The 14,937-nt window shown below is 36.2% G+C and overlaps 1 protein-coding gene across 1 annotated transcript in view; it reads right to left on the reverse strand.

Moving 5' to 3' along the window:
* The window catches only part of LOC125678027 (protein ECT2-like), a 58,635-nt gene that overhangs the window by 39,940 nt on the left and 3,758 nt on the right, over positions 1-14,937 (reverse strand). Inside the window, exons 2-5 of the mRNA XM_056150015.1 lie at positions 8,417-8,490; positions 4,769-4,948; positions 3,916-4,002; positions 445-552 (exon numbers count right to left, since the gene is read on the reverse strand). Of these exons, the coding sequence (XP_056005990.1) occupies positions 445-552; positions 3,916-4,002; positions 4,769-4,948; positions 8,417-8,490 (449 nt within the window). The remainder of the gene's footprint in view (positions 1-444; positions 553-3,915; positions 4,003-4,768; positions 4,949-8,416; positions 8,491-14,937) is intronic.

Here is a 14,937-nt window from a genome sequence, read left to right on the forward strand (position 1 = left end):
GAAAAGAAAAGTAAAATTCCTCTTATCATTTTTAGATTTTCTTCCTGACAATATACGTTATAAACTTCAACATCAATATTGTAAACGCATTACAGTGCATGAGTAACACAGATAATGACAATGATCTTCCTCACTCCACATATTCAGAACTTGCTGGTACTCGCCCTGTACTTTGGACCATCGGTGCAGTCTGTTATGAGGTGACTCACATGTTCAGTACTTGTTGGTACTCACCCTATACTTTGGACCATCAGTGCTGTCTGCTATGAGGTGACTCACATGTTCAGTACTTGTTGGTACTCACCCTATACTTTGGACTATCAGTGCAGTCTGCTATGAGGTGGGTCACATGTTCAGTACTTCTTGGTACTCACCCTATACTTTGGACCATCAGTGCAGTCTGCTATGAGGTGACTCACATGTTCAGTACTTGTTGGTACTCACCCTATACTTTGGACCATCAGTGCAGTCTGCAATGAGGTGGGTGACTTTAGCAGAAACCTCTCTACGTATGCTGCCTCCCATATGGTGTACCAGTTCTGCAAGAGGCCTCTGGGAAAAATAAAATTCATAAATGAATTGAAATAACAAAAATATTGTGGGTCAATGTGTTTAAAATTTTATTAGTAAGCCATTAATTACTGAACTCCCAATATAAATTGTCATTTGCAAAGTGCATTTAGTCATAAGAAATACAAAAATATTCACAACTGGTGATCAGAAATAATCAAAAAAACCATATCTGATTTTCATTTTAATTGAAGTATTAATATCACATTTCTTTATTATGAAATAACAGTATGCAATTGTGTTTCACAGCTTTATGATTGTTATCATTTATCTCAATATATGTAGCACATGTTTTTATTACCAAATGATACTCCATCTTCAAGTTGAAATGATCAAAATGGAATTTTTGTAGTGAATATATTATCGCATCAATGTGCGAAAATAATGGTGCACAGATAAACAATGTCTATAGAAAATCTTGTTGGTCTGTATTGATCAAAACAGCAATAGCGCAACTTGTCTAAAGGAAATCAAACGAGGCCCATGGGCCACATTGCTCACCTGAGTCACCTTGGCCCATATCTAAAGATTTTCCCTATATATTCACATGTTAAGCTTTGATCCCTATTGTGGCCCAGACCTACCCCCCAGGGGCTATGATTTTTACAAACTTGAATCTGCACTATGTCAGGAAACTTTCATGTAAATGCAAACTTTTTTGGCCTGATGGTCCTTGAGGAGAAGATATTTAAAGATTTTCTCTATATATTAGTATGTAAAACTTTGATCCCCTAATGTGGCCCAATCCAACCCCTGGGAGTCATGATTTTAACAAACTTGAATTTGCACTATCAGGAAGCTTTCATGTAAATTTCTTTCTCGACACAGTGGTTATTGAGAAGATCTTAAAAGATTTTACCTATATATTTGCATGTAAAATTTTGATCCCCTATTGTGGCCCCATCCTACCGCCGGGGGCCATGATTTTAACAAACTTGAATCTGCACTATGTCAAAGCTTTCATGTAAATTTGTACTTTTCTAGCCTAGTGGTTCTTGAGAATATTTTTAAATGACCCCACCCTATCTTTGCATTTTTGTGATTATCTCATCTTTGAAGGTGGCAAGGCCCTTCATTTGAATAAAATTGAAAGCCCTTCACCAAAGAATACTTTTAGCCAAGTTCGGTTGAAATTGGCCAAGTGGTCTGGAGAAGAAGTCGAAAATGTAAAAAAAAGTTTACAGACGGACGGACAGATGACAAACAAAAGGCAATCAGAAAAGCTCACTTGAGCTAAAAACATCTATGTTACATTGATTTGTTTCTGCCCACCTCTTTGCTATAATAAAATGTGCCACAATCTAATGACTAATCATAATGTTCCATTTTTAACAAAAGGGGGAATGGAACAGAAGCAATTCGATATGTACTTTCATCTTAGTGTACGTCCTTGGTGAAGATCTAAAGATGAACTTCTTAATCGTTTAGAATATGTAGAGGTTGCGCATCCTGACATGAAGCCAAAAGCAAAGCAGACACAAGTTCCAGGGGATAAAAAGAACGAGGAATTCTCAGGATCACTGGAAAAATGACCGTGACTGGTGTTTGATGAATACACCGGTAAAAAAATTGCATTTTTCCTATTGTTGGGAACATTGGAGGATCAATTGCAATCATTAAATGTCCAAGCAAAACTGGATATTTAGAATTATGAAATTGAGAAGGAATATAATTAAAAATATTATCAAATCTGTTAATTTTTAATAACAATGGAGGTTGCATGTTAATTTCAGTGCTTTTTTTATTTGGGCTTATAAGAATTGTTGTGGTCTACAGGAAATAAATTGACTGCGGATCGAATGTCTGAAGGATTTAAAAGTTAGTTCCACACACACTGTTGCATATTAATACATGTAATGTTACACTAGGGGTGAATCAATATATAGATACATGTATATCGAAATGTACCGGTATACGCCTGTCCAGCGATATACGATACGGTGTTTCGACGATACAATATAATGTCGGATTAAAAATAGCCCTTTTTATAGTCGGGATCAATTCCTCAGACTTTAATCCCCGCTTTTACGTTGTGACACATCGGAGATTTCTCAGACTTTACTCCTCGCTTTTACATTGTGACACATCAGAGATTCCTCAGACTTTAATCCTCGCTTTTACATTGCAGAGCTGCCAACATTATGAAATGGAAAATAGTAAGGCAGGGGTCAGGGAGAACTTTTTTGAATAAATATTTAACCAGAGCAATTTTAGGCATATTTCAAATCCAATGAATTTAGACATTTTAATTGTCAAGCATTAAATGATTTTACAACTGCAGAAAGTCAAATTTTATACATCTTTTATCAATTTTACCTTCTAAAACTTGTGTACAAAATCTTGCTACATTAGTACAAATCATAATTTTACAGTTACTGTGTCAGTTATTCTGGCAAATTATTTTATGTTATTTTCCCCGCCGTGAGAAATGTTGAAGTTTGTCAAACAGATTGTACACTTGGCATACAAACCACTTTCCGACTTTGAAACGAATAGATGTTTACTTGCATATATTGTTCTTTGAATTTCTGGCTTCATTTGGTTTTCTTCTTTGGGGGATTATTGTTGTTATTTCCATCAATGCATGTCTTACGTTTAGTAGCAGCTGTCATATTGTTTATTTCAAAGCATTAAAATGATCGAGATTTTGTATATACATGTATATAGACTATGCAAACAAACGTAGTAACGACTATGGCTTGTTTATTATAAAAGTAAAAACCAATGACGGACAGCTCTAAAACTTTTGAAATGTCAACTAAGCGAAAATCCGAAGATATATAGTGAAATCGTAAGGCGTATTTTCGGCCCTAAAATCGTAAACCTTACGCCAAAATCGTGAGGGTTAGCAGCTCTGACATTGTGACACATCGGAGATTCCTCAGACTTTAATCCCCGCTTTTACATTGTGACACATCGGAGATTCCTCACACTTTAATCCTCGCTTTTACATTGTGACACATCGGAGATTTCTCAGACTTTAATCCCACTTTTAGGCTACATTATGACACATCAGAGATGCCTCAGACTTTAATCCTCACTTTTACATTGTGACATTGGAGTTTCCTCAGACTTTAATTGTCATTGTTTGTTTTGTTATGAAATAAAATATATTAAACCACTTCATTTTTTTTTTTTTTTGTTGATATTTTACTTCAGAAAATGCTTAACTACATTGAAAATCCAATATATCGGATATCGCATCAGAAAATATTGTATCGTATCGGAAAATCTTGAGCAATACACACCCCTATGTTACACATAATCAAACATGAACAAAACCACAATCGATATGTGCATACATAAAATATGTAGCAGATCTGATTTCTCTATACATGTACGTACAGCCTCTTGCTTGTCTAATCCAGTGAAACATAAAATAACTCCCTCCATAGCGGTACAGTACAGGGGTCTGGAATGGCATGGTACTTCCTGCAAAGTTCATAGAAATCATTCAAATAATGTACATGTATGCAAAGTTAGAATACATGTTATGTACCAATATAAAATGATTTCAAAAACTTAAAGGGACTGATTCACGATTTTACCCAAAATTTTGTTTTTCGCTTTAAATGATCAAAATCTACTGTCTAATGTGTTTGAAAGATTTCACATGAAAATTAAGGTTATACATCATCATAGAAGCTCATTTTAGAGAGTTTATTATTTGTTTTGTAAACAAAGATTGCGGTATGCTATTGTTTACGAAATTTTCAAAAGAAATGGATATCGATCTAAGTATTATTAAATCTGTCACATTTCAAGCATTTTGGGGGTGAAATGTGTCATCTAAAAGTTAAAATTTGTTACTATGCAAAGTTAAGATGCATTATATTGCAAAATTAATATTTCACTTGTTTGTTTGTTTACATAAAAAGACTCGAGTCTTTGTTTACATAACACATATTTAAGGCTAAAATATTACTTTTATTCTTGCATTCAGAAGGTCAAAATTTTGGCTCTCAACATTAAATGAGCTATATTTCTAATGTTTAACATCAAAAATGAAAAATATTTTTATCAAAAATCGTGAACCAGTCCCTTTAATTAAAAACAAATTTATTTGAGTACAATACAAATAAAAATTTCCCACTCGATACTTGTGATGGATATTTTGTTCTATTGTGTACATACTTTTTTAACAATACATGTATTAATTACCAATTAACAGATCACTAACAAACATAACTTTGCACACCTTATTTTCTTTGGCACAGTGCAGTATGACAGGTGGGCCCACAATATTGGCCTCAGCTTTGTAGAGATTGCGAAAAATATCTCCCTCAAACTCGGACAGAACAAACACCGTCTCAATTTCCGAGGCTGCTTGTATATAATCCATTCCTGTCTCAGACTCCCGGGCTTTCAGACCCAAAGTCTATAAAACAAATTTGCATCCTCTTATTATATAGCATACTAGAAATGAAACACTTCTCATTATATTTTCTGACTTGTTCAACATACATGTATTTACCTAATATGCCATATTTACACAAACTACATGTGCAGTGATGCCGATATGAATAACATTTGTGCCTAGACAATTTTGGCATTATAAAGGGGATGGCCTTACATTAGGCAGGGCGGAGGTACGTGTATAGCTCTCATAAGAGATTAAAAAGACATACTTCAACTTCCGTTTAATTGTCACTAACTCCAAACACCAATAGCTTTGATGGATTTATTTTTAGATCAGACATTGATGTGTAACTTGTGAAATACTGATACCCCTTGTGTGGTGCCAAAGTAAATATGGTACCAGAAAAAAAGTCTTGTCACAAGGATTACAAATGGGAAATATGAAATTCCTATCACTAACCATTCAAAAGTTATGGCCAAGGTTAAAGTTCTTCAAAAGTAGGTCAAACCCCCAAGGTCATAAATCTTCCCTGAAATTAACTCCCCAATAATATGATTGGTGACAATTAGTGCAGTCTACATGAAAGTCTATAATTTTTATAGGACAAACGGCCTGGTGAAAATACAAATTTTACTAGACCTACCCAGTCTAAGATAGCTCATTACACTAAATTCTTATCGGCTCGTTAAAACACCTCTTATGAAGTATGATTTCACCATCAAAAAAGCGATACAAGCTCTCAAGTATTTTACATGAATTTTTTTGTGTGATTTTTCCTGGAATGACAAAAATGTTCTTTATTTGCAAATAAGATACTCTAGAGTCCAAAATATTCATATAAAATAATTGATGATGAAATCATACTTCATATGAAGAGCTTTAACGAACCATCAAATAGAATCTTCGTTAAATTACCAGACCATGCTTTTTCCAATAAAATTAAATTTATGCAGGCAACGAAATTAAGGGGAAATACTCGCTAAATGCGAGTTAAAAATTGAAATTGCGAGTAAAAAATCACAAGTGATCGCAAATTTTTGCGAGTGAAAAAAAACACGATCCTTTTCCCGGATTTCCTTGGTTTATTGGCTGTACTTTGAAGTTTACAATAATTTTGTTTTGTGCATAGAAACGCTTCACAGAATGAAAATACAAGTATTGAAAAAGTAAACGTGGATCGAATAAATATAACTAAGGCCAAGGTCATCTCAGTCAGTGATGTCGAAGATGGCCTACCCTTCAAGCACACTTCGGGCGTCTCAGTGACGTCTGATTTAAATAGCAAGCATGTTGATCTCGTCCGTTGATTGATTGTATCTTGCTGAATGTCTCGTTCGAGAATTTTTCACTCATATGAAGACGTCACCAAGACCAGTGAAAGGCTTCAAATTTAGGCCTATGCTCGGCGCTTAGGGCCATTGAGCAGTGAGGGTTCTTTAGCGTGCCACACCTACGGTGACACGGGACATCTGTTTTTAAGGTCATCTCCGAGGACCCGTGACATTCACACCTGGTGCCGAGCATTTGGCGACAGAACTGTCATCTGTTTTAACGACTTAGGTCTGTCGCGGTCGGGATTTGAACCCCGGCCTTCCACATGCGGGGTGAACGCTCTAACCTCTCAGCCACCGCGGCGGTCCGTGTCTACATGAAACAACACATGACAGTGTTAGTTTCACTCGGTGTCCTTCTGTAGTCAAACATTTCGAGTTCGCGTGGTTTTCTTTTCAACTAGAATTTTTGAGATGGAATTTCCAAAAGTTTTGAACATATAGTTTGAATTGGCGCAAACAGTCTTCAAGATTTCAATCCACACGATGTTGTAAATAGGTGGTAGATCTCTGGACAGCAAGTACGTCGCACAAGTGTACCCTATGACCCTCACCATGTGCGTTGTCTGACAATTCATTAAATTTTAAATGAAAGAATTTGCAATCTTATTTTTATTATTGCACTTTAAAGGAGATTTTAAAAGATTTTCCCTATATTTTGATAAAGAGACATGCTTCGTTTCTTAAATTCATGTAAAACAGCAATCGATTTAAAAATGCTAGTAAAAGATCAATTTTGCTAGTTGGAAATAATCCACTAGCTAAAATTTGCTAGTAGTGAAAAAAGTTAATTTCGATCCCTGTTATGGAGCATCAAGAAGCTGTAACAAATTCAAAAAATTTATCAAATAAAATTAAAATAATTATGTAGCGTATTTAATGTGATTTATAATTATTGCACGGAAGGAAAATAATTTAGGGCTGTGTGGTACACCGAAAATTTCGGTACCATTCGATTTGATTACAAATTCCGGTTCGGATTTTACACGCACTAAAAACAAGTAATGTGCAGAAAAAAATGTGGATTTTATAAACAAAGATTTAGATCACTACTGTGTTGGAAATTAGCATTTTCATCACTCAGATACCAACAGGATTTCCGTTAGATCATTGCAGTTTATCTTACATGACATGTAACATTTTTATTAGTGCTGGGTGAAATCAGTGTCATAGATAACGACAGATTACCAAAGCATATCTTATTATCAGAGGGAAAACGTTCTTACTCACGAAAATTTATGACGTTTCAATATCTTTCTAATTCAGAAATTTGTTTATAAAAGCAGTGAGAAAGGCAAAAATGGCAATTGGGGTTTATTTTTTCATTGGACACTCTTGTATCTGAATTTTTCTACCGACCAGAATTTTACCAGGAAAAAAAAAGACGGTCCGGTGACTTTGGCAGACTGTTAGTGGGATCAGTAATAACAGTAATTGATCAAATCATTAATCCATGTTAACACATGGCAGCATGCTGGGAAGGACAGGACTTTGAAATCTTTTGGCAATATGCGGGGGTGGCATTATTACATGGAGCAATATAGTGAGGAATTACTGCAGAGAATGTAGTTATTAGTGATGGGCAATTGGATCAAAAACCATAATCGATTATCTGTAACAATCGGACACATGTAATCGATTAAAATCGCAACTGTCATTGAAGTGGGTATTTTTCTTCTCAAAATAGATAACAGAATCATTAAACATGGAAACAACATTTGAATTCTTCTTTGTTCCTTTTGTTCATGGGTAAATAATTTGAAATTTCAATATATCAAGTAATGAAATTTATTTATAATCACAATGTCTGAAAGTTATCAGAGTCAAACTCCTTTATCTGACTGTTGAATGTTGTTGTTATTACCATTAATTCTCCCACCATTTCATTTCCTTTGATCGGGTTTGACATGTACGGAAAAGAAAATCTGAACAAAATTTAAATGATTTCCATATTTTGGGGGGGGGGGGTCAATGATGTCAGCGACTTTTATTTTGTAATCAATGAGCTCTAAACGACCAACAATCGATAATGGGTGACAATTGTTTCATCAGTAATTATATGATATTGTTGTCAGAATGCAATGGTAAGAATTTGCTGTCAGAATGAAATGCTATTTTGACATTTTGAAGTTGGTCAAAAAACAAAATCTTTTACCTTGAGAGCTTTTTGCAGATCTTCATTTTCTTGGGTTGTTTCCCCTACCAAAACTACTTGAGTAGCTTGATCATCTACAATGTATGTAAACATAACACTATTACTCAGCAGTCTTAATATAGTATAGACTAGTACATAAAATAAAAAATAGACTTCAATAACATTATCTCTACTCCAAAGAGATTAATTTGGAATAATTGTAAATGCATTTTCTCAAAAAAATTATGCAAACAGTATTTTGGATATGATCAAACTTCTTTGAATAAAACACTGTACATCAGTGCAAATTTTAAACATGTTATATAATACATACATACATAAAGAATATCAACTTAATAATTGCTACAAACAAGATGTACTGTGAGCAATGCTCACTAAGAATACCCCCCGCTTACCCCAATCTCCCAAAGGGTGTTGTTAATAGGTATAAATTACCTCTTTCCTGAGTGTAAAAATATGGTATGCATTTGTAGAAGAAAATGGAAGATATAGTCCGAACACAAATCCATGGCATAAACCTATAATTTTGACCTTGAGATCAAAGGTCAAGGTCATAAAGAGGTCATGAATGTACATGACACATAGTCTCATGGTGATACACCCATGTCTTATGGTATGACTATGTCAAAACCCTATAATCAATTTTGACCTTGAGGTCAAAGTTCAAGGTCATATACAGGTCATGAAGGTACTCGACACATCGTCTCATGGTGATACACTCATGTGTCAAATATGATATGCCTATGTCAAAGAACAAAGAAGTCATGGCCCGGACATGAATCCATTGTAAAAACCTTTAATTATGACCTGAGTTCAAGGTCATGAAGGTACATGACACATCGTCTCCTGGTGATACACTCATGTGTCAAATATGGCATGCCTATGTCAAAGAACAAAGAAGTTATGGCCCGGACACGAATCCATTGTAAAAAACCTTTAATTTTGACCTTGAGGTCAAGGGTCAAATTCATATGGAGGTCATGAAGGTACATGCCACATCGTCTCATGGTGATACACTCATGTGTCAAATATGGTATGCCTATGTCAAAGAACAAAGAAGTTATGGCCCGGACACGAATCCATTGTAAAAAACCTTTAATTTTGACCTTGAGGTCAAGAGTCAAGGTCATATAGAGGTCATGAAGGTACTTGACACATCGTCTCATGGTGATCTACCTGTGTGCCAAATATGGTATGCCTAAGTCAAAGAACAAAGAAGTTATGGCCCGGACACAAATCTGCACAGACAGACAGACGGACGGACGGACAGACAGACAGAGTGATTCCTATATACCCCCCAGAACTTTGTTCGGGGGGTATAAAAAGTACTATATGGGGAATTATGAATAATAAATCCACCACCTTAAGTTATTAAATATAAATCAAATACATGTATATATATTGCATCTGATTTTGCATTTTAAAAATAACAGAAAATAAAGGTAAAACCATACATGTTAAATGTATATTTGCCATGGCCATCCAATAGATTATTCTTGAATACAAATATTAAATAAACATTTTTTTATGATCTAAAAAAGACTAGGGCTCTTAATTTCCCCCCAAAAGTAAATACAGTCATGAGAAGCCCTGGCAACATATCTATGTGAAGCTATTTTCTTCGTCTGAACACATACAGTCTTCCTTTAGAAGTCATACTGTATAAATATGATGATGAACTGACAAATCTAACTGAGAAAAGTGAATTAGTTTTGTGTAATCCGCTGTCTTCAGTCCTACAACAGCACAGTGGACCAATCTTAGGTTCATAAACAAATTTTACACCAATCTATATATGAATTGATTTTAGTTATAGATTAGCAATTGTAATACACAATACAGTGGACACATGCAGTCTAGCATACTAAAAACACCCACCTAAAATATAGATGTGGGTATGATTATGTGTAAGATAGGTTAGAATACAATAACAATATATACATTTGGACCTGTATAAAGTCCATGTTAGTATAGAATACTGCCTGTATTTTGTATATTAACCAGTAATTGATTATAATTTGCTATATATAGTAAATGCCCTGGTATATTACAGATACTCTAAAACATACCCCTCATAAAATGTTTGTAGTATGACATTTTTGTCATAGGCGAGTGTTTTAATCGAAGAACACGTGTCGTGCCAATATCATAGGCTATAATAGAACGAAGAAAATAAATGAGCAATGCAATCATGAAGAAAAGTAATTGTTATTTGCAAATTATGATAAATTACACCATATTCTGTTCATAAACATTTCAATTATATTTTACTATTTCAAAACAAAGCACTTATTTTAGAATGGATAGCCATCTCGCAGGTTTAGCATGCAGAAAAAGAAGTCCCACTCTAAATTGGACTGCAGTTCCTCGAAAGTTTAAGCAAAATATGCCCATATGACATTGGTAAAATCTTGGGGTAAAGCAGGGACTGACACTTTTATTTTATAGCACATGCTCACAACAAAATGTGAATGCATGTACAGGTAACAAAATTAAGGGGAAATATTCGCTAAATGTGAGTTAAGAATTGAAATTGCGAGTAAAAAATCACAAGTGATCGCAACTTTTTGCGAGTGAAAACCCCCCCCCCGATCTTTTCCCGAATTTCCTCGGTTTATTGGCTGTACTTTGAAATTTACAATAATTTTGTCTTGTACATAGAAGCGCTTTACAGAATGAATATACAAGTATTGAACAAGTAAACGTGGATCGAATAAATATAACTAAGGCCAAGGTCATCTCAGTCAGTGATGTTGAAGGTGGCCTACTTCAAGCACACTTCGGGCGTCTCAGTGACGTCTGATTTAAAGAGCAAGCATGTTGATCTCGTCCGTGTCTACATGAAACAACACATGAAAGTGTTAGTGTCACTGTTTCACGCAGTGTCCTTCTGTACTCACTTTAAGTACGCGGGTTTTCTTTTCAACTAGAATTTTTTAGATGAAATTTCCAAAAGTTTTGAACATATAGTTTGAATTGGCGCAAACAGTCTTCAAGATTTCAATCCACATAATGTTGTAAATAGGTGGTAGATCTCTGGACAGCGAGTACGCAGCACAAGTGTACCCTATGACCCTCACCATATATGTTGTCTGATAATTCATTAAATTTTAAATGTAAGAATTCGCAATCTTATTTTTATTATTGCACTTTAAAAGATTTTCCCTATATTTTGATAAAGAGACATGATTGTTTTCTTAAATTCATGTAAAACAGCAATCGATTTAAAAATGCTAGTAAAAGCTCAATTTCGCTAGTTGGAAAGTAATCCACTAGCTAAAATTTGCTAGTACTTAGTGAAAAAAGTTAATTTCGATCCCTGATGTACATAACTGTAAATACGTCAATTTCGAGATACGAACTCTTCTGTGTAGGAGGTGCATTTAGTGGAACTTTGAACGACTAAGTGGGACAGAGTAGACCTACAGTCAGCGAAGAAGACGATGAAATGCATTAAAAGTAGTGATGGGCAATCGGACCTAATACCACAATCGATTATCGGCAATAATCGAACACATGTTATCGATTAATAATCGATTATAATCGGAATTGGCATTTAAGTGTTTTCCCCTCAAATTAGATGTAACAGAATCATTAAATGTATGGAAACAACATTTGAATTCTTCTTTGTTTCATTTATTCACTGGTATATAAATCAGAATTCCAATATATCAAGTAATGGAATTTATCTATAATCTCAATGTATCAAAGATATCAGAGATAGGCTCCTTTATTTGACTGTTGAATGTCATTGTTGTTACCATCCTTCATATCTCCCGCCATTTTCTTTGCTTATTTTTGATCGGGTTTGACATACAGAAAATAAAATTTGAACAAAGTTGAAGTGATTTCCGGATTTTATTTGGTCAACGATGTCGGCGACTTTTATTTTGTAATCGATTAGTAGCATCGTAGGTGTCTGAACGACTGACAATCGATCATCGGCGACAATCATTTCATCACTAATTAAAAGCGGCTTCTCTTTTTAATATGTAAATGTGGGAAATACAAAATACTGTCCAAAGAAATGTTTTACTAAAGTGGAAACATAAAAACAATGTCATATTTGCAAGTAATATCTCAAATATGGTACTTATGACCAACGAAATAACGTGATATGATAAGAATTCTATGTATTTAATTAATTACTCCCTAACTTAGTTTGTGTATCAGTCGAATTCGGGTGATGTAACAGTGTATGAGAAACATACTGAGTACATTCACTTATGCAGTGATGAAAATTAGTCCCACTCCCGCGTGTAAACAAATTGTTTCGCGCCTCACTATAAACGAGAGTTCTCCAAAGGGAAATAACTCGGGTGTATCTCGAAACCGGCGTATTAATTAGATTAAAGGTCAAGTGAATTTTGCCCAATCAACTTGATCAACAAGAGGCCCATGGGCCACATCGCTCACATGAGTTACCTCAATGGCCCATATCTTAAGACTTTCTATATATATTTGCATGTAAAACCTTAGTCCGTATTGTGGCCCCATCCTACCCCTGGAGGCCATGATTTTTACAAACTTGAATCTGCACTATGTCAGGAAGCTTTCATATATATCTCAGCTCTTCTGGCTCATTGGCAGTCTATGCGAAAGATTTTTTTGACCACACAGGACATTTGGTCCTGTGTAATCAATGAACACACCGGACCAAACCAAATTTTGTCAGACCGAAAAACCTAATGTAAAAAAAAAAAAACACGTGAAAATGCAAAACCAAGGAAATCTCATTTATTATAAGTAATACTATACCAGGGATCCCTCCCGCATAATACTTTAGACAGCTCATGCGGTTTTAATCACATTCATTAAAGTATTTGGATTTGTGTGATATTTTTTACTTAAAACAAACATTTAAATGACTCCACATCAAAATAGTAAAGCTCAAAACCGGATACTGAGACATCAGACAGGTCCGACGTCTTTCGTATTGACTGCATTGGGATCCCCTATTGTGACCCCAATCTACCCCGGGGGCCATGATTTGAATCTGCACTATGTCAGAAAGCTTTCAAATAAATTTCATCTCTTCTGACCCATTGGTTCTTAAGAAGAAGATTTTTAAAGATTTTCCCTATATATATTTATGTAAAACTTTGATCCCCTATTGTGGCCGGCCCCAACCTACCCCCGGGGGCCATGATTTGAACAAACTTGAATCTGCACTATGTCAGGAAGCTTCCATATAAATTTCAGCTCTTCTGGCTAATTAGTTCTTGAGAAGAAGATTTTACCCATATATACTACTCAAAATTTGATAAGGATCATAGATATTTTTCTGTTAAAAAAATTAATAACTGCATAACTGGCAATATTGTGTCCAAGTGAAATCAAAAACGTCTTCAACAAACTTGCACGTACATTTCATGCCATGGGAAATGCGTTTCTCATCAGTTTATGCTTTTGCTACCATTGCACAATTTTCACTCAGGCATCGGTGTCTGATTCTTTCTAAAATTTCAAAACTCACTTGAGTGTTTACACTACGTTTATCAACACAATGCCCCCTCAACGTGCAAGGCTTCGCCTGACGACAGAACAACTGGGCAGATGTATTGGAATGCTTGACGCTGGCTATTCACAACGTGACGTTGCAAATGCACTAAACGTCAGCCAGAGCGTTGTAAACAGGGCCTAGAACCGACAGCAAACTTTTGGCACAGCAGCACACCGACATGGGGGTGGTCGTCAGAGCTCGACAACCCAACGCCAAGACCTTTTTGTGGCCCTTCTGGCACGACGCCATCCCTTCTGGACAGCAACCAGCCTACGTAACGACCTCCTGAACGCCTCGGAGGTGAATGTGTCCACTCAGACGATACGGAATCGGCTTCACAATGCAGGTCTCAACTCGAGAAGGACATGTGTTCGAATCCCTCTGACTGTTCGACACCAGCGGGAGCGATTGGACTGGGCTGAAGATCATGCCACTTGGACACAGAACGATTGGGTTCATGTTCTGTTCACCGATGAGTCCAGGTATTGTTTGGAATTTACAGACTGGAGGCACCGAGTGTGGCGACGACAACATGAACATTTCCATGCCAACATCAGTGAACATGGCCGTTATGGTGGTGGTTCCATCATGGTCTGGGGTGGAATCAGCAGGGATGGAAGAACAGATCTTCATGTCCTGGAGAGAGAAACAATGACGGGGGTGCGGTACCGGGATGAGATCCTCGATGTTTACGTCAGACCCTACGCTGGTGCTGTTGGCCCCGAGTTCATCTTGATGGATGATAACGCTCGTCCTCATCGCGCCAGGGTGGTGGAGCAGTACCTTCAGCAGGAGACAATTGTCCGTATGGACTGGCCAGCGCGCTCGCCGGACTTGAACCCGATTGAGCATGTATGGAACATGCTGCAGGTTGCCCTTTCACGCAGTAGAGCACAACATACAACTTTGGCAGAGCTCGGAAACGCCCTCGTGGAAGAACCTTCCCATTGGAAACATCCGGGTGCTTATTGACAGCATGGCTCGACGTTGCCAAGCCGTCATTGATGCAAGGGGAGGC

The sequence above is a fragment of the Ostrea edulis genome, chromosome 9 (genome assembly GCF_947568905.1).
Source record: "Ostrea edulis chromosome 9, xbOstEdul1.1, whole genome shotgun sequence".
Taxonomy (NCBI): Eukaryota; Metazoa; Mollusca; class Bivalvia; order Ostreida; family Ostreidae; genus Ostrea; species Ostrea edulis.